The 25,798-nt window shown below is 40.0% G+C and overlaps 1 protein-coding gene across 1 annotated transcript; it reads right to left on the reverse strand.

Annotated features, from left to right (window-relative positions):
• Positions 1 to 268: 268 nt before the first annotated feature.
• On the reverse strand, positions 269 to 25,279 carry xpnpep2 (X-prolyl aminopeptidase (aminopeptidase P) 2, membrane-bound). Its single transcript, XM_087829902.1, has 21 exons — positions 23,845 to 25,279; positions 23,222 to 23,283; positions 22,462 to 22,572; positions 22,306 to 22,369; positions 21,620 to 21,724; positions 18,716 to 18,802; positions 18,405 to 18,548; positions 14,492 to 14,593; positions 12,534 to 12,615; positions 12,165 to 12,366; positions 9,110 to 9,199; positions 8,844 to 8,953; positions 8,593 to 8,670; positions 4,691 to 4,762; positions 4,538 to 4,598; positions 4,312 to 4,381; positions 4,060 to 4,164; positions 2,651 to 2,710; positions 2,500 to 2,576; positions 2,313 to 2,402; positions 269 to 743 (listed from the first exon to the last, which is right to left on the reverse strand). Exons 1-21 carry the CDS (start codon positions 24,056 to 24,058, stop codon positions 543 to 545), a joined length of 2,187 nt encoding a protein of 728 aa, XP_087686028.1. The 5' UTR covers positions 24,059 to 25,279; the 3' UTR covers positions 269 to 542.
• Positions 25,280 to 25,798: the final 519 nt, after the last annotated feature.

Raw genomic sequence — 25,798 nt, forward strand, 5'->3', positions numbered from 1 at the left:
TGCAAAGGATTAAAATATTCCAAGAGCTCACCTTACTTCATCTAAACATGTTTCAATCGTGTTTTATCAACACAAAATGCACAGGTTTGTTGAATATGAATAAGTTGTGTTGATTGAACTCAGTTGTTTAAGTTTCTGCCAAAGCAAAAACACTTGTGTGCAGCCAATGTCCACTATTGAATTAAGTAAATCCAACATGGCCCTTTTTTCAGTGTAGACTGGTGAGAAACAAAGAAAACCACTTTGCAAGTTCCTTAACAAACCCTTTTTTTTTTAGTCTTTACTTTAATAAAATAGAAACAATATTATCTGGTCATAAAAATGTCCAGTTTAAAACCTCAAAAAATCACAACAAATCAGTTAAAACTCACATCAAACATTTACCAACATAATTCAATTATTAAATACATCTTTCAATTTAAAAAAAAAAAGAAGCTAAATTGCATCTCTCAACCCGGTATAGCTGCTCAACTGAGACTGCATAGGAGTAACAGTGTGCAAGTCTGCTGCGAATGGAGTAAGTGCAGTGGAGACGGAGATGCTCAGACAATATTTTGGAGCATAGCGACGGCCAGAGCGATGAGGGTCAGCGAGGAGGAAGAGACGGAGGCAGACGAGCCAATCTCAGCGAAAGGCTCCGTGTTTCTAAGCATCCAGTCCTTCTCCTCACGAAGGCCCTGATTGTCCAGCTCAGGACCCACCAGGCTCCGGATTGTCTCGTAGTATTTATTCAGCCAGTGAAGCTGGTGAGAGAAGAACATTTACTGAATGTTTACTGTTTAATATTCCAGCTGAATTTAATCAGCTTTATTCCAAAGTAACCAAAATTGCTTAACGAGGATAAAACAGAATTTCCTTTTTATTTTAGTGAAGAAATAAATGCACATTATGAAAGTGTTCGCACGTAATGACTCATTTATGCAACACATGACGAACATCCTGTGGTTCCTCAGTTTTCCTCACAGTCAGCCTATTGTCATTACGCAGAAATGTTTAGCGTTATAAATGTTTAAAAATGTATCGTCATCGCTCCTCAGATGAACCACTTTATTTCATTTTGGTGTGTTATGGACTCTGGAAAAGATACTTTTCAGTAAGAAGTCTGTGAAACTGACGACTTAGACTTCCGGCTCTGACGAAATTCAGTTTGCACAACCAGTCAAATGACGTGATCCATTTTTAAAGGACTTACAAAACAATCCTTCCTGTGGCAAAATGCAAAACAATCGACAAAACCATCGATTGGGCAACAACCAAGCCTATTGCGTGCTGTATGTCTGCTGTACACTCCCGTTTTAAGGGGCTTCACAAGAAACTGTACTTAAAACACTGCTGTTCAAAGGTACAGAGCCTTGCTATCTGCCAACATGTGAGAGACTTTGAGACACTGTGATAAAGGTCCACAAAAGGATGAACATGGTGAGCAACAATACTGAGGTAGGCTTTGGATTTAAATGATGCTCAGTTCATACGGTGGGGCCCCGGAAACAATTCCCTACACTATTACACCATCCCCGTGTACTCAATTAGTGATACAAGACAGGACTGATTCATGCATTCATTCAAATGAGACCAGACAGCATTTGTCTAATCTTGTATTATCCAATGTTGGTGAATCTGTGTCACTTGTAACCTCAGTTTCGTCTCCTGGCAAGCACTCTGTGTGGTCTGCACCTGTAAACCATCTGCTGCAAGGTTCAAAGCGCATTCAGAGATGCTCTTGTGCATATCTTGGTTGTAGTGGTTATATTTTACAATTCTTCTCTAACATCAACAAGACATTTCTAACCAGGTGCTGTTGGGATATTTTCTTTAAAGTGCACAAAAATGCACCAGATTTAAATAATAACAGGATTTAAACGTTCATGAACTCTAAAAAAGTAACATCTGTTTCTGTTTATCAAAAGTTTATGTCATCTAGATTTGGAAAAAAAAAAAAAAGCAGCATAACAGGTTGTTACATTTTCCACTTCTAAAGAAGAGCCAAAACACAGAAGTTGATTTCACACGTGGTTTTGTTTTCTTTACAGAGCGTTTTGATCAGTGAACCGTAGACAAACTGCAGCTTGAAGCGTATAATGGGGGATTTTAAGAGGAAACCAGCACTGGTATTGCAGGCAAAAGAGCCTCTGATATGACGGGTTTGTATACCCAAAGGTATTTACAAATTAAAACTAGAAATTCGTTTTGGGGAAGTAAACTCACACCGAGGTGCAGCCGAGCATTCACGTCAGCACATATTTGTATCTCATTTTCAGAAATTGGAGGCAAATGTCTTGTAGTTGATTATGCAATGAGATGTAATTGCTTACCTGCTCTGAGCTGAGCAGTGACATGTCAATCAGCTTTCTGTCATATGGAACCAGTGATACAGTGTCAAAGGTCAGGTAGTTATTTCCATACTGGACAGAAAAGAAAACCCACATAACGTCACCTTCACGTTACATTAAAAAAATGATATAATTCCAGATTATCAATAAAGCACCATTTAATTTTCACCTTTGTCTGAACTGGTACGACCACTGCGACATCTTCGATCCGGATCCCAAAGTCATTCTCCTTATAATATCCAGGCTCTATGAGCAAAATCAAGCGATTTTTCAGGATTTTGACATTTTGCACAGAAAAACTTTACAAAATAAAAACTCACCGATAGACGTGAACATGCCGGCTCTGAAGCCAATGTTGTTGCTTTGGAAGCCAACAGGCCCTGGGGATACATTACATTAACTCGTGATTAAAATGCAAGTTACGTTACAGAAAAACAAATAAACGTCTCCATGATTTACTCTACAATATATACATTGGAAGCTTGTGAACATCATGCAACCTGAAGTGTATTTTCATGATCATGCTGGTCAGTGGATATCAAGTATTAAAGAGGAATTGTCAGAGGTCATTATTCATGAGCCAAAATGTCAGACTTCAGGCTGCTCAGTTTCAGCTTTTTTACTCTTTAACACTCTTAATCTGGTGGAAAATACAGCTGAGACGGATGAGAACAGTTTTGTGGAAAGTTAAAGGCGAGCTTTTATGATTTTTGTATCTGTGGCATACATTACTGTCGCTGTGGATATCCATAATATGGTCATCTCAGGCATTTAGCTAAGGCTGTAAGCTGGCCGGGGACCTTTTGTGTGGATTTGCATGCTCTGGGCTTCCACCCACAGTCCAAAGACATGCATGTTAGATTAATGTGAATGAGTTTGAATGGTTGCCTCTCTGTTTTATGGCTGCTGGGACAGGCTCCAGCCAAACTGAAACTCTGATTTGGATAAGTGGAAGAAAGTAGATGGATAAATGGATCAACAGACTCTTAACTGACATTTCAATGTTTTATATATTAAACAGTTGAGAGATGATGAAAATAATTGTCACCTTCAGCCCTATTAGGAATAATCTCCTCCTGATATTGTTAAAAAACAATTAAACACCATTTGGGGCACAGAATGGACCAGCCACTTAAAAATCAGCGCAATTTTATTTATCCTTGACACGCTGTATGATTTTATTTATTTATTCATTTTAACTCAGAAGGTGGAGAGAGGCAAGAAAAGCGTGATAACTAAACAAAGTGTTTTAATACCCTCTAGCATCTTTTTTTGCGGAGGCTGGGATGAATAACAGTAATGCTTTCAAAGGTTTTTTATCCCACTTTGTCTTCTGCATCTGTAATAATGCAGAAGACAAATTGGGATAACCGTTAAATTGTTTCAGTTTCAACATGGTTGATTTAGTGGAAGATTTGGTGCCACTTCTCTTTTTTTATTAAATTATACATTTCCTTGAAATTCTTGTACTTTGTGGCTTTTTCAAAGTTTTTGTACACCTGGGACACATTTGAACTCTCATCCACAGATAGATACTTAGTAACTACTACTGGAAAGATTAAATTCATAAACCCTTTCTCTCGCAGTGTAGCCCATTTTCTGAAACCTTTCTGAGATATTATTGTGATGCATGGATGCAAGTGTGCGCACTGAAAAATAAAACAGTGTTCAAAAAGCAGCATGCGGCATATTTGGCATCTCAAAGTCATCTCCAAATGAAGGTTCGTACACTCATGAACTCCGAAGTAGTTTCCGACACCGTGACCTGTGCCGTGGCCGTAGTTCAGGCCCACCTCCCACAATGCCCGGCGACCCAGCATCTCCATGTTCACACCTGTTGATGAACAAAAACCTCCAGTCAGACATCCTGTAACAGACACGCTACATCTACTCACAGCTATGGTCTATGGTGGAGGAAGGGGGCTCTCTAGTGGTGAAACAGAAAGATTTCATTTAAAATATGTTTATTTTTCATTCCCACCTCTTGTCCCGGAGGGAAAAATGGTTCTGGATATCTCAATGTTTCCCATCAGCACTCGAGTGAAGGCCTCCTGTGAAGCAAGACATGTGGTAAATGATAGGAAATAATAAGAATTAAAGAATTAGCATATTGAAAAAAATAGAAAGGAGCAAAGTTGATTGATTGCTATATGACTGATTAGACTGATTATAAGGAAATATTAACATATCTTCTCTCTCAGTGATACCTTTTGCATTTCTGTGGGCTTTCCCCAGTGAACCGTCCGAGTGATGTCAGTGGTGCCATCTCTGAAAATAGTGAGCGACACGGTGACTCATTTTAAACACTCGTGACATAAAATGAAACTACACAAGTGTGTGCAGAGATCGTTTTTACTCACAGATACTGGCCACCAGAATCAACCAGGTACATCTCATCAACTGTCAACCTCCGGCTTGTTTCTTTTGTAGGGCTGCAGCACAAAAACAGGAAATGATAGTAGCACTGCTTCCTGGTGTTTTTCAAATGTGTTAAACTATTAGCAAAAGAAAAAAAAATGCCTTCATGCAAAAAACCCAAAAACATAATAATGTTATTGTTATTTTGTGATAACCGTGGCGCTCTAAGGCTCAGAAAGATACAATCAGGCTGTTTATAATAAGACCGTGTGGGCCTCATTTTGTGAGGCACAGAAGTTGAGAAAAGAAAAATATTCTCAGTTACTCATCTTTTACAGATTTTCCTCGATGCCTTTTATGCAGTTCTCACATCAGGAAAGTCATCCTCACGCTTAGTTCTCAAAACATCTCTCACAACACAGACTCATTTTTACAAAAGACAAAAAAGTGTCAACACATGCAAAGCCACTCGATCACTTTAACTCTGCAACCAATGACTAAAAACCTTTCAGTCAAATCATTTTGTGTTTTCATCAAAACCTTACTGGAACCAGCACCTCTCTCTAACTTTGTCTCTAAACCACTCGTATGCTTGTGTGTAACCAGGCATTCCTGACACAAGACTGAGAGCATGCATTTCTATTTGCTTCAAATCAAGGACATCTGCTACTTCTACCACTGACAGCGTGTAGATGACTTTACTCTTTCATAAATATTTGGAAAAAATGTTTTTAATAGTGTAGTATAAAGAGAAAGCAGTTTATTCAAACAAAATGAGGAAGGCTTTTGGGATGGGTGGGGAAAAACCATTCCTGATTTGAGAACTGCATTAAGAGTGCTGAGAATGACGGTCATGGTGTGAGGATTGAATGCAACATAAAGATAAAATAACTCCACAAATAAGTTGTAAGGAAAATGCCTTCATTCTAATACCACAGTTTACTCGATATACTCCAACAATTTCTGCATGCAAGCCTTCATTCAGGGACTACTGGTTAGCTTTGATCTTGTTCCAGTCAGATTTGTGAGGCATAGCGTCGTTACTCATACTGTACTTACCCATTAATAATAATGTTAGCTCACCATATAAACTGAAAAGGGCTACAATTAGTCCCTTTTTACGAATCAATGCAAATCAGACGATTGCAATTACAGAGCAGAATCAGTTTTTAAAAACAAGACTGTTTAGTGTCTGACTCCTGACACCTATTTTATTTATTATAAACAGCCCCTAAGACTACATATGCACATTTACACTAAATGGCCACACCTTTGAATATTTGATTTCAGGTGTTTTGACTCCCATTTCCACAGGTGTATAAAGCCACAGCAGAGCCATGCGGTCTGCTTTACAAACGTGAAACAATGAGTCACTCTAAAGAGTGCAGTTCGATAATAGGATGCCACTGCTGCGACAACGTGTGAAATTTCTTCCCCCCTAGATGTCACACAATCAACTGTAAGAGGTACTACAGTTAACGAACCACCACCACAACCCAGCCACAAAGTAGCAGACCACATAAACTTACAGAGCTAGGTTACAGCTAAGGAACTGTGTGTAGAAGTCACCAACTTACTGCTGATGCAATAATCTCATAGTTTTAAACATTTTCTGTGTGAGAGGAGCTTCATGAATGGGCTTCCATTGCTGAGCAGCTGCATACAAGCCTTATACAATCCTGCATAAGCATCTGGGGTGGAATAAAGCATGATGCTACTGGACTGTGGTGCAGTTGAGTTATGTGACGTGTCAAGTCATACTTCTCTGTGTGGTCTAATGCCACAGCAGGTCAGGGTTTGTTGCATTCTCTGTTTTCAGCTGTGTGGTAACATTTTGAGGAACACCCTTTTCTAGCATGCCTTTGCCTCAGTGCACAAAGCAAGTCCCACAGAGACGTGGTTGGATTAGAACACAAAGCTCAACACCGATTGGATGAACTAGAATGGCAATTGTGAGCCAGGACCTCAAAGATACTTTTGTGGATAAATGGGCAAAAATTCCCACAGACAGGTGTAAAGTACAGGCATTTAGTACAGTGACTCATCTTTTGATGTCAGTTTGAATGCAAAAAAACAAAATGAGTGAATTGAATATGTTTGCGTGTTTTTTTTTTCAGTTTCTGCATACGAGCCTCATTCAGTTAGTCTTGTTCCAGGAAGACCTGAGGCAGTATTCTGCTGTAATTACTCATACTGTACTATTACTCCAGATTTCCCCATAAACTGAAAAGTGCTACACTCAGTCCCTTTTTAACATCAATACAAATCAGACATCAATATCAATTTTAAAAAGCACAATGGTTGAGCAGGTTTAGGCTTACTTGGATACAATCTGTCATTTGGTTTAAGTCTAGTTTTACTCCTGACACCATTTTTATTTATTTTTTAATTCATGATTAACAAAACCGCTCATTCTGCTTGACTTGGAAACAGTCTAACACTACGAATCAATCACCACCACCATCGAGGGACTTGCCCACAGTACAGTGAATCTGAATCAGCTTCTGTAACAGTGTTTTTCCTGCACTCGACCCTTAAAAAAAACTAAACAAAACACTGAATTAAAATGATAAAGCCACAGTTTCCTACAAAATGCTTTGCTGTTTTTCATATCATCTGACTGTAGAGGTTTCTCTCTATAATATTGTAGGGTACTCATTTTATAACATTCGGGGGGGCTTGAGATGATGGTTATTGACACCCTTTCCGTATTTAAGACACAGCTCAAAACACACCTGTTTAGACTGGCTTATTCGCTTTAATGCTGATTTTTATCTGTTGTCACGCTCTGTTTTGTAATTTTAACTTATTTTATGTATTTTATGACTACCTTTTATTAATTGTGTTTTTTTTGTAAGGTGACCTTGGGTTTCTGAAAGGCGCCCTCAAATAAAATGTATTATTATTATTATTATTGTAGACTGGCACCTTATATAACTGAACGCTTTATCAGAACTCGAGTATGTGACATGTGAGCTGAGGACGTTTATAAATAATTTGTAGGAGCTGTAAAATGAAAGGTGATGATTCTGTGACTGTTTCCAGGAAACGTGTTTCTTGAGTTTGTGACAATCTTAGCTCAACCAGCTTTCAGTATATTTGGTAAAACTAAGTAGTTCTTTTAGGAGTAAAAAGATCCCGTCAAAAAACATGCAAAAAGAAGATTTTGGATGTATATTTAGGATATTCTAGCAGATATTTAGCATGCCGGCAAAAACAAGTTCCTGTTTTGGCTTTAAGTGGTTTTTTTCTCCCCTTCTATTTTTTTAAATCCCAGTAATGTTATTCTATTTTTACAGCTTTGAGAACTACAGAACATCATGCAAATATAATAAGGTACAATATTCATTTAATTAATGCCTTGGAAAAGTCAGGTTGGTTGTGAAATATTCAGGAAGGTTAAGACTGCTGCCGGTACACCACAACCACCAACAAAAGCGGCAACAAGTTAATGATACCACAAAAATGTTACAATGTTGCCTTGTTGTGGAATTTTAGACAATTACAAATCCAGATGCGTAATGTCAGGGTTAAGCAATCATATAAGGTCCTAAAGGGACCTATAATTAAATCTTCTGTTACTTTTTTAGCCTTAAACTTTTACGTTTTTTAAGGACCTTGTTGTTTAGTTTGTGTTCTTTTTTTTGGTTTGAACATCTTGGGTCATAATGGAAAAGCATTCACTTGAATTCCAATTGATTTTTTATCTTATAATGCATTAGAAAAAAAAAGTGCACCAATAAAATCTTGAATATCTGAGCACCTCACAATGATTTAAAAAGATTCAGCAAACATTTAGGTCATTTTTGGCATCCAGCATGATAGGGTACTGTAATCTTCTATGAATGCATCCTTAAAAATGCAAAAATGAGTATAAAGATGTCGGGATGAAAATTAATCTCACCTGTAATGGGCAAGAGCAGCATTAGGTCCACTTGCAGATATGGTGGCAAAGCTTGGGCCTCTGCTGTCCTTCTGTTTGCTGGAATGACGTTCACATAATTCTTTAATTATACTGTTACAAATTTGAGTTTGAGCTTCATAATTTCTAAAATTTCTCATCTTTCATGCGTAACAACTCCTTTAAATTTTACATTTTCAAATTAAATAGTTGGCTTCAAACACTTCATGTCAGCTGTCCCTGTTCCCACCCACCTGCGGCACTTGTCGACGTATTCTGCAGCGGTCAGTTCAGTCTCATTCCCCCCCGGCACGGTCTTTTCCAGCCACATCAGGAACTGGATAACAGCAACGGCATCCCTCACCTGCACAGAGTCACCGTGACAATGAAAATGATGCAGATTAAAAATGCATATGGCATGTTGAAAGGCATCTTTGAATGGGGTAATGCATTTACTCAGATGTGTGTTTACTCAGTATCTCCTTTGGAGGCATTATGTGTGTCTGAGTGGACGACATACGTGAGCATCCCGTAAAATCTGCTGCTCGGTCTCATCTTTCACAGCTTTTGTCGTCAGCACGGGAGAGTAGGAACTTGTCAATAGTTTGTCCTACATAATGGAAAAAAATAATGATTATTAATTATTATTTTTTATTACCCATTTTGTAAAATTCTACATATTTCTTAGTAGAAAGGCCTTGTTCAAAAAGGTGGAAACAAAACCCAGGGGTACTTAAACTCAGCCTGACCAGTCATTTTTTCAAATCATGTAATCCACATGGTCTGACTAAAGAACATCTTCATAGTGATATGTGATATCAGGAGGGAGTTACTGCACAGAGAATAGTTATTTTTCACATCTGTGAAGGCCACAGCTGTGTGTGACATGGCTGGAATGATAATTGGCACCTCCTAGTCTGAAGTCATGGTTCTCAGTTGGAAAAGGGTGGAGGAACTTGTTGCTCCAAGCGATGGAGTTCAAGTATGTCCGTGACTGACGAAGGAAGTGGTTGTCACTGCTCTGATGGCTCCTGAGTCACTAAATTACTTCCAGGCTGAACGACTGCAATTCATTATTATCAGGATGTCCAAAAAACTCACTGAAAAGCCTTCAGCTAATCCAAAATGCTGCAGCAAGAGTCCTGACAGGGACTAGAAAGAGAGAGCATATTTCTCCTGTTTTGGCTTCCCTTCATTGGCTTCCTGTTAAATCCAGAATTGAATTCAAAATCCTGCTCCTCACATACAAGGTCTTAAATATTCAGGCCCCATCTTATCTTAATGACCTTGTAGTACCATATCACCCTATTAGAGCACTTCGCTCCCGCTCTGCAGGCCTACTTGTTGTTCCTAGAGTATTTAAAAGTAGAATGGGAGGCAGAGCCTTCAGTTTTCAGGCCCCTCTTCTGTGGAACCAGCTTCCAGTTTGGATTCAGGAGACAGACACTATCTCTACTTTTAAGATTAGGCTTAAAACTTTCCTTTTTGCTAAAGCATATAGTTAGGGCTGGACCAGGTGACCCTGAATCCTCCCTTAGTTATGCTGCAATAGATGTAGGCTGCCGGGGGATTCCCATGATGCATTGAGTTTTTCCTTTCCAGTCACCTTTCTCACTCACTATGTATTAACAGACCTCTCTGTGTTGAATCATATCTGTTATTAATCTCTGTCTCTCTTCCACAGCATGTCTTTATCCTGTCTTCCTTCTCTCACCCCAACCAATCACAGCAGATGGCCCCGCCCCTCCCTGAGCCTGGTTCTGCTGGAGGTTTCTTCCTGTTAAAAGGGAGTTTTTCCTTCCCACTGTCGCCAAAGTGCTGCTCATAGGGGGTCATATGATTGTTGGGTTTTTCTCTGTATCTATGAAGCGCCTTGAGGCGACTTTTGTTGTGATTTGGTGCTATATAAATAAAATTGAATTGAATTGAATTAAATTTAAGGATAGGATCCTGCCTTCACCCTTTGCCACATTAGTTTGAGGTAGCAGCAGAGTGGTTCGAGCGGTCCAGGGAAAGAGCTCAGATGCGATCACCTATCAAAGTGTTCGCAATAAAGCATTGTGTGTGAAAAGCAAACACTTTGTCTGTCGTGCTCTGATAGGGTTTCCCATAGCCCAGGAAGTGCTACACTGGCAACCAACTACTCCAACGCTCCATGTCAGACCCACAGCCCATGCAGCCAATGCAAATAACATGACAAATAATTCTTGTTTAACATGTTCGAGGCCACAGCACTGGCATGTCTGTGCCCTTTGTGCCTCTTTTTCCCCCCCAAAGACGTATTTTTTGCTTTTCCAAAAGTTTTTAAACAAGGAAGCCTTTTGTGCCTCTCATTGTTAACAGAAGTCCCACTTGAATATATTGGCATCAACCCCAAAAAAAGAGTGCCTGGAAATCCAATGGGGGGTTGACTCTGTTTGTTATTACCCCCTGCGATGCCCATTCACCCTCTGCTCATTCCACGCCCCACTGCAGTGGTTTCATAACATGAAAGATGCCAATGCTTGGATTAACTGCTAGTATCCACCTAGTAGTGATCCATAGGTTGGGAGGTGCAGATTGCTGGAGCTGACTTCCTTTCTAATTCGTGAGGGGGGCTGTAGGTTAAGCCGGACGGCTCCCTGGGTTAACTCAATTTTGCTACGTGGTGGCGGGAAGTGGTTCGTGGCTCTGGCAGTGCCAGGTGAGAGCAGCTGACAGCAATGATCTAATCAGGTCCCTCCTGAGAACAAGCCGATTCATTTATGTCCTCTGTCATGGATATTTGTTTTTAGTCTGTATCTTTTGATTTATCTGAGCTACTCTATCAAGTCCCGATGTATTAAATAGAGGACATCCTGGGCTTTCCATTGATATCGCATGTGTTGGCCTCTTGGGTGGCCTCTTTTAGCTCCAAAGAGAAAAGAAATCACAAAAAAGTTTAATGGGAAGATTTTTTTCTTCCTCGGTTCTCAGGAGGATATTTTACGCAGTAGTGCGCTGGTGTGTGGAAAGGAGTCTGAGATGGCTAAGAGTGTGAGAGTGGCTGGAGCTCAAATGATGATCCATCAAAGAGTGTGCACTAACACATTGTGTGTGAAAACTAGACACTATGTCTGCAGCATTATCTTTCTCAGGAAGTGCTAGTCCTTCCTCAACTTTTTAAAGCTTGAAGTCTGTGGCCATCAACTTTACAATGAGCAGAAAGCAATAAACCTTTGCAGTTTTATTTTATAGGTCATCTGTCTAATATTTTCAGTTAAGTGCACTGTAAATTTAGAAGGAGCCCTGTCACAGACTATCATCCTATCTGAGCTGTGACAGGTTTGAGCCCTTGATAAGTGTAGGCAGACAAAAATAAAAATAGATGCATTAGTTTATTTTTTACAGTTTGACTGGGAAAGTATGAATCTGTGTTCTCTTCAGTATATTATACATTAGACAAACAGTCTAAGAATTGATTAGTGCAGCTTTATAATTTACAACAGCTCTTCCATCGAGAACAGCAGTGCATAAAAAATAAATAAATAAAAAACGATCACGGTGGGCATAATTATGCAGTGCAACACATAAAAAGAAATAAAAGCTCTGCATACCTGTGGTGGAATGACCTCATAAAGAGCGTAGTTTGTGTACTCTGTACCGATCCACACCTTAACCTCAGGCCTGGTCACATAGCTCTTCAGATGATCGAGGATGGTATCATAACCTTTTAGCTGCACACAGAGGGCCCCTTCACAAGAGGCATTCAAGTACACCTTCAACTCTTCAGTCACCCGCTCCACGTGGAGAAAGAGCCTGTTACACGACGTGAAGGGAAATAAATACTGCATATCCTTTTACATAATATATAAACCACTGATAATAGGTTTGCAGCTGGTATTTGTGATGGGAATTATAGGAAATAAGGAAATGCAAAAGGATTTTTATTCGGTGAAGTGTAGTGTCTAATAAAATGAACCTACCAGATCTCATCCATTGTGAGTAGAGTGTAGGAGTAGAAGAAAGGGTTGTACGGGATGTCGTTGCCGCGCATATTGAAAAGCCCTAAAAACAAACAAAGAAAACATCTCACTGTCAGCAAGTTCATTTATTTCCTCACTGGGATCAATTTGGGCCATGAAGCGCTCTTTGCATCTATTGTGAGACTTATGCGACTCTCTCTGTGTAGCTGCTATTTCAAAACAGGCTCTAATTCAAGTCAAACAGTCTTATGAATGGTACCCTTCCTGTGTTGGTTTGTGGGTAGACTGCCTTTGTATAATTCAGTCTGCGGAAATCTTGCTTATTTCTGATTCAATCACATCATTTAACCTGTCACTTAGAGTGATGGAGCTGGAGGAGTGATTTTAGGTTGACATATAGAGAAATTGTTTGAATAATCCTAATATTCTTTATCTTAAAGGATTCTTTTTTGTAATTACTTTCTTTAAAGTTAAAATGTTCATTAGTGGGGTGAAGATTTTGTACCCAGTGGTAGTTTTAGACAGTATAAAAGATGGACGTGGCTTCCAGATCGGAAGACAGAAAGTAAAGTTTATGTACCTTAAAACTGCATTCTTTTGATTGCCAGCAGGGGGCGATAGCTGACTCTCCTGATGAGGTCATGTGCTCAGTCACTCATTTTGGGTCATAATTGAGAAACAAGTGGCAAAAATAGCTCATCTGTATTTTATTGCGCTTGTGTCCATTGAAACAGGAAAGGGAGCCACACTGGAGTTCTCCAGAATCAAAAACAAAAACGTGACACTGCCTCCATCAGGCAATAGGTGCTCTCTGCAAGTAGACATGCTACCTGAGATCCCAATGGTCTGCCAGTACATTGAGTGATTTGTGGTCATATCACCCAGCCCTAATGGATGGATTACTTGGCTGGTTGTCCATCCAATAAAGGTTACACTGACTTGCTGCATATTGGTACAACATGTTATGACGTGAAAGAAAGGCCCTGGCCCTAGTTTAACTTCAGTTGATATCTGATCAGCCCAATACACCGACAAGTTAAACTTCTTCACCATTAGTTCATACGGGAAGTATTTAAAATACAAAAACTGCTAAAATAAACTATTGTACTTTAGCAATACTTTAAGAACATTAACGGAGGTAAAAAAAAAAAAGTTTTTTAGAGTCTACGAATGTGACAGAAAAACAAATAAATTTATTTAGCAACAGTAATTATTTATTATTATAGTAATTATCTGCTATTATTTATTATTACTATTATTTATTTAAATACTTTTAGACAAAGGTATCCTTACTATGTGTCTTTTTTAATATTTGTAGATCCTCTAAAGGTAAGAATATTACTTAAAATCCAATCAAATCATCTTTGGTCAACCCTTTTTTTAATCACGATATTAGTAGTGTTTCCTAGGTTTTTAAATTAAAGAAATTAATTAATTAGAAATGAGAAAAAAAGTCAGTTTTCTACTGACTGCTGTGCTGTTACACTGTAGAAAACAAGGCCTGACGCAAACAAATATGCAGAGCAGCTGCATGTCACTGGTAGGCAGCGTGTTGTTACTGGTACACAAACACATCTAAAACAGATCTGAGACATTTTCAGGTTCATTTATATGCTGCAGCTGAGTAGCTTGTCGGGACAGGACGTTGGGCAAGTAAAAGAGCAATAAGGAAAGCTATTCAGGGGGACTTTAACATGAACTGATATTTCCTTCTTGTCATGCTGAATAGGGGAATGTAGTTCTGGACATTCAAATAAGCTTGAATCAAATGGGGGGATTTAAATTCTGCCCTCGTGGTGGTGAAGAGCGTCTAAGACCTGCAATGAATTCATTAGAGCAGGATATGTCTCAGGTGCTTTTCTCAGTGATCCAGTTGTAGCTCAATATAAATACGCACCACAATTAACGAAGGCATTTCTGAACAGCATTATAAGATATATAAGACTGCAGTTACTTACAAGCCGTTTCATCCAGCGCTGAAAGCAGGAGGCCTGTGGGCTTGTATGGATTGTCCCCCATCTGAGTTCGTATGTGCTCCACTTTCTCCTGCCAGGTCCTCTCTACAAATATACATATTTAATTTTCATTTGCATCCAGTGAGACACATTTGATGCTAATTTGTCGTGCAGCGTGCTTTTGTCCATCCTCGAAGGGCGGCTGTAGCTCAGGAGGTAGAGCAGGCCGCTTGCTAATCGGAAGGTAGGTGGTTCAATCTAGAAGATACCGACCCCACGTCGCTCTCTGATGCTTCCACTGGAGTAGGAATATGTTTGAATGTTATATAGAAAGCACTTGCTTGCTACAATTTTAACTTGGACTTGTCTGAGTGCTTTTTGCTCAAAGTGAGTTTGTAGAGAGTGTGAAGAAAAATAACACTTAATTGCTCACACTGGGATTCTAACATTTTCACTTCACAAATAATGTGGTTTAAACAAAACAAATGTTATTATTAGCAAATAATGCCAAAATAGTTCGAACAGAACGTCTTTAACCACAACTCGTGATTATTAACAGTTTATCAATATTGCATTTTTAGGTCAAACAATCAATACAGATTATCGTCACACTGCTCGTTCATACAGTAAATATCTGGGTGTTTATTACTACGAGAATTTAATCGTCTCATCATCAACAACAACTTTTCTTTTACTTACTTTTAAAGCTCTCCATGGCCTCGCTCCATCTTATCTCTCTGAGCTGCTACAGCCTTATACACCCACCCGCTCTCAGGTCAGCTGATCAGCTGCTCCTGAAGATACCCAGGACTGGACGTAAACTTAGAGGAGATCGTGCTTTTGCTGTAGCAGCTCCAAAACTGCGGAACGAGCTTCCTTTAGAGATTAGACAGGCCAGTTCTTTATCTGTTTTTAAGTCACTCACCTCTTTACCCTGACCTTTGACACCACGTCAGATGTTGGTTTTTTATTTTAGTTGTTTTTAGGTGATTCGATGCTGTTTTATCTTGTTTTTGTTTTAATATAGGGCCGTTTTAATTTGATGTTTTATGTGTTTTATTTATTTATTTTTGCTGTTTTCTGTCATTCTATTGTTTTAACTTATTTTCTGTTCAGCACTTTGTTCCTGTGCTGGGTATTTTAAAGTGCTTTATAAATAAAATTGGATTGGATTGGAACAACAACCAAGAGGTTCTAATGATGGGTCTGTCTAGCACAACCCCTCGCTGGAACGAGACAGTTTAACTACACAGCAAAAGCATTGAACACCAAGTAGGCAAAGTTCTTTATATTACTCATGCATGAGGGAGACCCGACTGGAGCCAGATGTCGCTCCGCCCACTTGACCTCCGTCGGACTCTCAGCCAGTTTCCCTGTAGCACTCTTTTTATTGTGGTTACATGAATATGCATAGGTTCATTGACAGGATATCTTACATAGGGGTACATGTGAACAAAAGGCACCGTCTGTGTGTATGTGTAGGTATCTGTGTGTGTGTGTGTGTGTGTGTGTGTGTGAGGGGGGGTCCAGATGTGACCACATAAACGACTTCCCTAATCCTGCTGGTCTGGAAGTCCAGCAGTTCATCTAAACAAAAGGCACTTAGACTAAAACAGATATACTTGTGTTTGCTATACCATAAATCAGTAAGAGAAGATATAACCTTTCTCCTGACCTTAAGTCCTGTGTGCATGCCAGAGTGCTCTGGGTGGCACACAGAGTCTCCACAGACGACTACGGATCAAACCTCCATTATTATGCAACCGATAATAAAACTCGAAGCATATATGAGTAAATATTTCTAAGCATAAATGACAATCAACCATATAAACCTAACAGCTAACCAGATCACCTTTTCTATTAGGAAGTTAATGGCAGAGTTGTTTTTGCAGTTCCTTCCGCTGCTTGTAAGTGACAGAAATGTCTTGTTAACAGACACAAAAGAGCTGCTAACTTACTGAAATTCTGTCAGAAATTCAAGTCTACTTTGCACAACATTTGAAATGACTTACACAGAAAGGTGACAAATTTGTGGAGAGCTGGACAAAGTAAATAAGGACAAATGCAGATGCACCAAACCAGGGTACAGCAACACAAACTGAATCAATGAAGGGGGAGAAAAAGAATCATATCCCATCCAAACAGTGGTTTCCACTGTTTAAGTAGACAATTTCTCTTTACAAAATCATCCAGGGGCTTATTGGTCTTTTCAAAACCTTGCAGAATCTAGGCCGAATACCACTGATGGGGTTGCATCCAACACATTGTGACCCATCTGTGGGTGTAACCAGTCTCACGGTGAAACAGCATCTTTGGTAACTCTAAACAGATCTCAAAAGCAAAGGTTTATGAGGTAGTCTGTGCTTTTCAGACATAAAACTTCACTTTATTTCCTAAAGCAACTAATAGGGATGCAACGACACCAATTTTTTCAAACCGATACGATACCGATACTTGGATCTGAGTACTTGCCAATACAGAGTACAAAAACCGATACTTCTGTTTGGAATAAAATAAATACAAATTAGGTTTGCGAATAAAATAAACTTTTAAATTATTGCAGAGTGTCCATATTGTAAACAAACAAACAAAATAACGAAAGTATTTGGCATTGACAAACAAACTCCTCATCAGTCCACTGTGCCGTTAAACCAAGGACTGACATCGCGCACACACCTCTTCAGAAGGTTTTGGCACCATTATCTCCCTGATGTATGGGCGGTTGGGAATTTCATATCGTAGCTCGAGTATGCTGAGAAGACGGTGCAATCCTATGTTTTCCATGACCGGCATTGGCTGGTCATCCAGAGCGATAAAATGAGTCAGAGCCTCTGTTATTTAAACTGCCCGTGGATTTTCTCTTGACATTTTTCATCGCTTTTCCAAAACCTGAGTTAAAGTTGGCTGTTCCACACTGCTGACATTTTGTTTAGCCTAGCTACAGCAGCCTCCAGTTTCTCTTTTTTATCTGGAGCCGCCAGTCTCACTCGTCTAACCCTGTGCCTGTTTAGCGCGGGATGTCCCCCTAGTGGCCAATCTAGAAGACTACAACAGAAATGACAAGCCACCCTCTGATTAATGAAATAAGTTAGTATCGGTTCATGGTATCGGTTAACTTTTACAAGTATGAGTACACACACATTTTACAGTATCGGCCCTGATACCCAATACCAGTATCGGTATCGGTGCATCCCTAGCAACTAACTACTATGATCTTAAATCAATGAATTGCTTTCAGTGCTCCACTTGTAGCTCTTAAATTTTTTACTAGAATTGTAGATCAGCAGCACCTGTCTCTATTTGTTAATCTTGCGATAGATTGGTGATCAGTTCAGGGTGTACCCCTCATCATACCCTATGACAGGTGGGAATGCCTCCAGCTCAACCGTGATGCTAAGCTGGATATACGGAAGAAAATGGATTGATGGATCTTTCAAATATAATGCTTTGGCTACTCCAAGGCCTTTCTAGTAAATAGGTCCTTTACTCTGATGTGCAAGCTTCTCATTACTTAATGGACTTCTTCCAGACAGTTAGCCAAGCAGAAGAACGAGCTTTCATGTCTAAACTATGAGACAATATTTGCAAGCTATATGGATTTCTTTTTTGTGCAGCTTGTCGTCACATACAGTCCATTAGGTTTATGGTGCTCTCCATTTATTCAATGTGCCTATTCTGACCATAAACTGGACAATTTGCTCGTCCGGTCTAAGTTGGTATTTGATCCATCAGCCTGTTGTAAAACCATCGACATGCTATTTATGGCTCTGTTTTGCGAGCGGCTTATTGCGCTCTGTCCAGTTTGCAGGTATTTATCAGCACACAGATCAAAAGGACCACACACAGGTAGACCAACAGACTGAAAGATGTGTGCTCAGTACAATCGTAAACACACTTTCACATAAAGGAAACCTACGTATGACTCGGTCAGGCAGGCGGGTGAGGCGGTCAGGCGGGACCGACGGTCTTTCCTTCCACACTTTGTCGACCAGGTTTTCTGTGATGGACTTGAGGCTGCGATCGCTCGACTCCAGATTGATGTTGTAGTCTTCCTGCGTTTCTAATGGAGGAAACTGCAGATGATTACACACGCTGAACCGAATCAATCACAAGTAAACAGTCTGCATGGCGTCTGGAGGCTTTGTCAATAATTTTCCCATCTACTTAGGTGAGCACTTTATTGATGTTAAGCCAGACTGACAGGTGGGGAAGAGACGTGAGACTCACTGAGAGAGAAGAGGAAGGGATCAAAGCCGATCTCGTCACCCTTTGGCACTTCTGAGATAAGCCACTCTGCCACACTGCTGATGGACACTACAGAGCATCACACGTGACAGACAGCAGTCCGGTTATTAGAGAAAATGATGCAGAAGGTGGAAAACATTGCAGCGATTTTAAAAACAACTTTTGGGTTTATAAAAGAATATAAAATAAAATGAGCACAAATAATGTTAATCAGAAAATACAGTTTCTATCAATGAAATGATACATTGTAACATTTGAACTGGTTCAACGTCGGTGTTAGAAAGGGTTCTTTGGGGTGACAATCCATCTAGAAAGCTCACTTGACTTGATGATGATGTTTAAAACATTCTTAAGTTATTGCAGTGCAATTGAATTATTTGGTTAACAGCATTTGCAACAGTGGATGGGCCTATGCAAGTCAGATATTTGGAAAAACCCACTAAAAAGTGGTCAGTTTTTGCAGCTGTTGGGTTTTTTGTTGCTGTTTTTTTAAAATCCCACCTGAATTTTGAACCTCTGCAGGAATTGTTTTCTGAATTTTTCCTGTAAAGAATAAACTCCTTTCATTGTAATACTTAATATCAGCAAAGCCTGAATTTGAATTTTAAAGCTGTTTATCTGAAGAGCAGAGGTCAGATCAACATTCAGAGCCATGCATCACTCTTATAAATTTTAATGTCTTTTTCCGTATTTGCCTGACAATACTTCTCAGCCTCCCCTACCTCTCTCTGTGTTGCAGCCTAAGAAGCATTTGTTGCTCAGTAATTTCCTACAACTGTTTCAGCAAATGTTTCCCCGACCAGGAATGCAAATCCTGAGCACTTGAAGCTGTGGATTAATACACACATGGCTGTAATGTAAGTATATGTATTATGTGTATCATATACACAGCAGTTGTATGGGCAATAGAGGAAGATATCACATAACCCCACCATAGCCTTTTAAGAAAAGAAGTAATATGAGAAACAGATACAACAATTCATCACTAAAGATGAAAAATGAAAACAACTTATACACAATGATGAAACGCAGTCATAACATGAAGCAATGGCAGTTGTTCCTTAAACATGACAGTGAACCTGCTGTCATGTTTAAGGAACCGGTTAGAGATGATTTGAGCTTTGTGACGTGGTGCTTCATACTGCTGGAAGCAAATGGTAAACTGTTATCATAAAGGAGTGGGCACAGGTAAGAACAATAAATAGGTAGGTTGTAGATTTAAATGATGGTCACTTGGCACCAAGTGACCCAAAATATGTATGTGTGTATATATATATATATATATATATATATATATATATATATATATATATATATATATATATATTAGGGGTGCAACGATACACAAAATTCACGGTTTGGTTCGATACTTTGGTGTCACGGTTTGTTCGATACAAAAAAAAGTTCATGGTTTTTTAATTTGTCATTTATTAAAATTATAAATATATATTTTAACTCAAAAGTACAGTTTTTAAATTTAATGTTGCTGAAACAACAAAGTAATCAAAAAATAAATCTATCTGATCGAGAAATCCCTCATCTTTGGAAAAGAGAGTTTATTACAGAGAAATGTCTCTTTCCAAAATAAAAGCTATACTATACGCTTCTTCTGGGCTATACTCTCAGCAGCATATTAAACATATCAGGTCCCCATAAGGAGAATCATGTGCTAACGGCTGTCTAAATGACTCGGGTAAAGTTTGTAGCATGCGTGCTTGTTGTTTTTGTCTGCTTCCACTTGTCTTTGCACTAGGATGATGTCGGAGTAAATGTGCAGTCATGGGGCTGGACAGCGTCAACACATTAACGAGCTAACTGCGCTAACGCACTAGTTCCCACCCATGTAATTGAGCATTGTGGCACATCCGACATACTGTGTTACTTTTGTCCATGACGCGCTTACCTTCAGGGTCATACTTCACATGAAAACCAAAACAGTTCCAAATGCCAGATCTGAATGAGGGTGGGGGAGGTTCAATTTGCCATGTTGCAACGAGCTTAACTTCTGTCTTGCTAGCTTGCGCTGTGCTCAGTGGATCTGCACTCGACAGCGCAGCCTAGGCGGAGTAGTCGAACGCAGATCCACTGAGCGCTCAACACAGACAGCATCGTCAGAAGAAAAGTTGATAAAATAAATTAAAAATTTTGTATTGTTCATACATATGCGTACCGAACCGAAAGCACTGTATCGAACAGTTCAATATCGATAACTGCATCGATTTATGTCAAATTTCTATCATACTATCTGAATGTCTTAGCAGAAGTTGAGACTCAGCAAACCAACAGAAATTTTTCCAATCATCCATTGTCCAATTTTGTGGAGCTCGTGTAAATTGCTGAGCCTCAGTCTCTTGTTCTCAGATCATAGGAGTGAACAGCTGGCGTGGTCTTTTGCTACTATAGTTCATCTGCTTCAAGCTTTGATGTGTTCGGTGTGATCAGGACTTTCTGAAATACCCACACAAGCCTGTCTGATACCAACAACGATGCCACACTCAATGTCACTTGAATCAAGTCGTCTTGACCATGCTTGGGTGATTAAAGCCAATGGTGTCATGTTATTGGATGACTAGATATTTTCATTAATGCACTGATGAACAGATGTACCTAATGAAGGCTGGTGGGTGAGTGTATGTGGCCCTTTACAGGCATCTTTTTTCTGCAATCCTTGAATGACATTGGCTGTCATGAAAAGCTATAAAAAAAAGTAACGTCCCATTAGTTGCAGTGTCTTAATTTTTGCATCGGTGTTAAAGATTTTTGTTAATGAGCGATGTTTATTGATATTAAATCTGCTGTAATGGTTTTTTAAAAAGGAAACATTTAACTGGAATCGAATGGTTGCTGTGTTGTCATAACAAGTAAGCAAAATAGCACCACTCCTACCATCTTTTTCCAGCTCCCAGTTGCAGTCCATCTGTCTCTCAGCTTGAACCCAATAGCGGCTATCTGTCCACAGAGCGGCCTTGTTCAGGGTAACTACAGCAGTGCCTGAGGAGAGGCAGGAAAACAGCTGCGTTATAGAGAGGGCAGCAGCGACAGTGAATTACAAACGACTATAAATGTCAGAGTTGACTCAGTGTGTGACTGGACAGCTAATCTGAATTTAAAAGATGTATGTGTGATTGAATGAGAGGGTGAGCAAGAAACAGTGATAAGAGTCTGGTGATGTGGTGTGGATATATAATCAGGGTTTACATTATCATTCCACTGTTGCACCCTCACATCACAAATACCCATCAATGAATCTTAATAAAAACCCAGACAATATGGCTTCTCATAATAGAGTTTCACATAGGTTTGATGGAGTGTAATCAGCGCTTTACTTTCTTATTCTTTCACAGTTAAAGCGTGACAACAGAGCTCATCATTTCATAGTGAAGTTCCACTGCGAGGGCGAGTGCCTACATTTGAGGACATGCAGTCGTGCAGCAAGTGAAAGCAGGGGAAACAAATAAACGAGGAGCGAGATGTATGGCGAGGATGTGGGATGAAAGCAGAGGAGCTGCGTGACCGAAGATGTCGGGAGTGAGTCATGGGGAGGAGGAGGACGAGACAGAGAAGGATTGTACCTGCAGAACCAGTGAAACCAGTCATGAAGGCCAACCTGGCGTCACGTGGTGCAATGTATTCACTCTAATGGAAAAAAGCATACACAAACTCAAACACAACAAACGCACGCGAGCTTTAATCTCAGATGACATAATTATGATGGACAGCATGTGTACCAGGTGAGCGTCGGTGGCAGGGATAATGTAGGCAGAAATATTCATGGCACGCATTTGCACTCGTAGCTCCTCCAGCTGGAGAGAGGTGTTTACTGCTGTGCTGGGGAGGTACTACAAAACACACACACACACACACACACACACACAGCAAGAGTAAAAATGTTCAGACTGAATAAAAACTCGAGGAGCTGCTCATTCATCCATCTCTGCATTTCCCTCCATAATCATTAACTGCAGTCCATGTGCTGCAATCATTAACTACGTGTGCAAAACTCATGCAACATGTCCCGATCTCTGGGATTGGAATGTTTAGTTAGTGTTTAAGTTGATGTTTCGTTTTCTCCTGTTATCCCGGTGTACACTTTTGATTCCCTTATTATTCCAGCCTTCCCTTCTTGAGATCCTCGTGATCGCTTTGGCCTCACAATTAGTCCGCTGTTTGTAGCCTGTCCTATTGATCTCTAAATTTTCAGACAGTGTTCCAAAATTCCGACTTACTCGGAAATTTAAGTCAATAAGTTGAAATTTTGAGTCTATACATTTTCAACTCATTGACTCAAATTGCTGAGTAAAATCATTTGTTCAATTGTTATTGGTGTGAAAAACAAGCTTCCATATATTTTGGACCCTGCCTCTACTCCTCCACATGGATCAGTCACATCTTTGACTTCAGTTTATTTTCAGCTTCCTTTGTGTAATTTTAGCAAAGAAATCAACAGTATCCCCTCATATAGACATTCAGTTGACAAGCTAATCTTACCGGTGGGGTCAAAGAGCAGTTCCTTTCAGTTGATTCTCGTGCAACAGCACCATCAGTGTTTCCTGAAATTGCATGCACACAGAGGTAAAAGACCTTGGAAAAGTGATACAAGTGACTGAACTGAGCTATGCAGGCACATTTTTGGATTAGTCTAAAGTAATCTTTCCCTTTAAAAGGGGCTTATTGGACCAAATCTTTTCAGACAATCTGAAGGTCACAGCAATCTGCGGGACCAATGTGACTCAAGGCTTTGAGGACAAGAGTCAGACTGGACACGCAGAGTTCATATCAATCCCATTAACCACATCCAGCAAGAGAAGTGCAATCAATCAAAGTTACTGCTGATGAAAAACCGCTCTGCAGAGTTTATGCAGTCAAATTTTGTGCAAAGAAATACAGACAAGTAAAACCGCCCGGCACAGACAGAGGAAAATGCATATACTTCTTTAAATGGTCCAAGTGCTTAAATCATGCAGTGTATGTACATGCAGACTGTAACTGTCCCTATAACAGCAGCTCTGTACTGTAAACAAAGAGAAATATTGATCGCCACAGTGGCTCAATGAAAGTCTTCGCACAGAGAGCAGATCCTAATCAAAGAGGATAAAGAGGAACTTTTTTACCTGTTAGTGCTGCTAGATACAGAGCCAGCAGCCAGCTGAAAGAAGGCATCTTGACACTCCGAGCCCTTTGCGAACAGATCCACACACGGAGTGGCTGAGGATCTGATGTTGCATGCAGCGCGTGTGTGAAAGTGTGTGGGGGTGTTGCTCGTAAAAGCATTACTGCCCTCTCTCTCTCGCTCCCTCTCTCTCCTCCTCCACTGTCACAACTCATTATCTCCCCGGTAGGAATCGTGTGTGGTGGCACTGGAAGGGAATCTTAGTACTTGGAAAAATTCCCGACCAAAAATATGCATCCATCCATCCATGAAAAACACCCACCTGTTTGTTTTGTGTGTGTTTTTTTGTTTCCCTTGCATCTGACTCAACAGTTTTGATTGTATTATGATGTAATTCAGTGGCTGTGGGTTAGAAATTTCCACTTTTGTGCGTTTTTGAACACTACTGATGTTGTTATTGTTTGTGTATATGAGAAGAGAGAAGCAGTCTTACACTGAACAACATGGATAAAGCTGCTTATGTTCTGTGACTGTGTGATTGGAGAGTATTTGTCAGGTTGAAGGCAAGAACAGGAGCCAAACACAGGACTTCCTGGTTCGAGGCAGTGAATTTATTTACAGTGAGACGTGAATGGTGAAAAATAAACAGTTCAAAAAAAGTCGTGACTCAGTTTGTGGTTACTCAATCTGTAGTCTGGGGTTTGGGCCACTCCACCATAGCCTTAATCTCCGCCCGGAGCTGCTCCTGTTCCACAATGAAACCAACAAATGTGCAACTTGCATTTCTCACCTTTTACAAACAGAGGGTTCTCTAGTAGCCACTGAAGAACAAGGCAAACGAGATTCTCATGATCGGGTCTTCGGAAACATCAGAAAGTTGCCAAGGTAAACAAAAACAAAGTGATTCATGAAGTCCCTCGAAATGTCGTTCACCGGAGCCTGGAAAACCTCAAACCAGATGGTAAGCGACCAGATGGTACGCGTTGCAAAGGTCAGGTTTGGTGAAAATGGTGTCCCCTGCAGTAACTCTAAGGCTGAGGACAACAGGGCAGAGGGAACTTATTTTTAACTGTGATTTTGTTTAGTAAGTGGAAGTTGATACAAGTATATACAAAGTGTCTGTACACTTCCTTTTCCACAAAGAGTGAAAAGAACAGTGAGACATGAACAGCGAAAAGCAAACTGTTCGTGGTTACTCCTGACTCCTGTGCAGTGCTCTTGGTCAGTGGTATGTGGTGAAATCCCACACACAATATTTACAGCTGTGCTCTGCTCCCGTCAAACTCTCTTTCCCAGGTTCCTAACAAAACAAGATGTGATGATTAGATTAACGTTTCTCCAGGATGAGCGATAAAGACAGTTTCACCTCAGAGCCGGGGCTGTGCTGACTAGGGCTGGATCCCAATTCAGGGTCTGCAGCCTTAAAGGCCGCATTTTAAGGCCGATTACGTCAGCGCGACGCGACGAAGGCTGTCCCAATTCGAAGGCTGCTCGAAATGCGGCCCTCAAATGCATCCTTCATTTCCCTGAATTTTAAGGACGTGGCGGTGTAGACTTCGTGGCCCAACATATCCCAGAATGCATAGCGCGGCGGTGGGTGTGGATAATTTTGCCAAAAAAAACGGTGGATGAGGGGCGGCCAAAGAGTAAACTTTAAGTAAGAACTGAATATTATGTCATTTATTTATGTGCAAATGTTTAATAACGAAGAACATTAAAACATTCCTGTTGGCCACATGTCGGCAAAGTTAAGTTACATTAGTGACGTTTGTACTAACTTGGTTTTACAGCCTTTACTTTAAAATATACGCCGTTCAATAGCTGAGCTTAATCAGAGAATGATCAAAGCTCATGTAGAAACAAACAAATGAACAAAAGATTTTCTCCTTCATTTCTGTCAAACAAAGCTGTATGAAACGTTTCCAGCTGTTAGTATCATGGTTGCTAGGCAACCT

The sequence above is a fragment of the Neolamprologus brichardi genome, chromosome 2 (genome assembly GCF_056152115.1).
Source record: "Neolamprologus brichardi isolate AB-2024 chromosome 2, ASM5615211v1, whole genome shotgun sequence".
Classification (NCBI taxonomy): Eukaryota; Metazoa; Chordata; class Actinopteri; order Cichliformes; family Cichlidae; genus Neolamprologus; species Neolamprologus brichardi.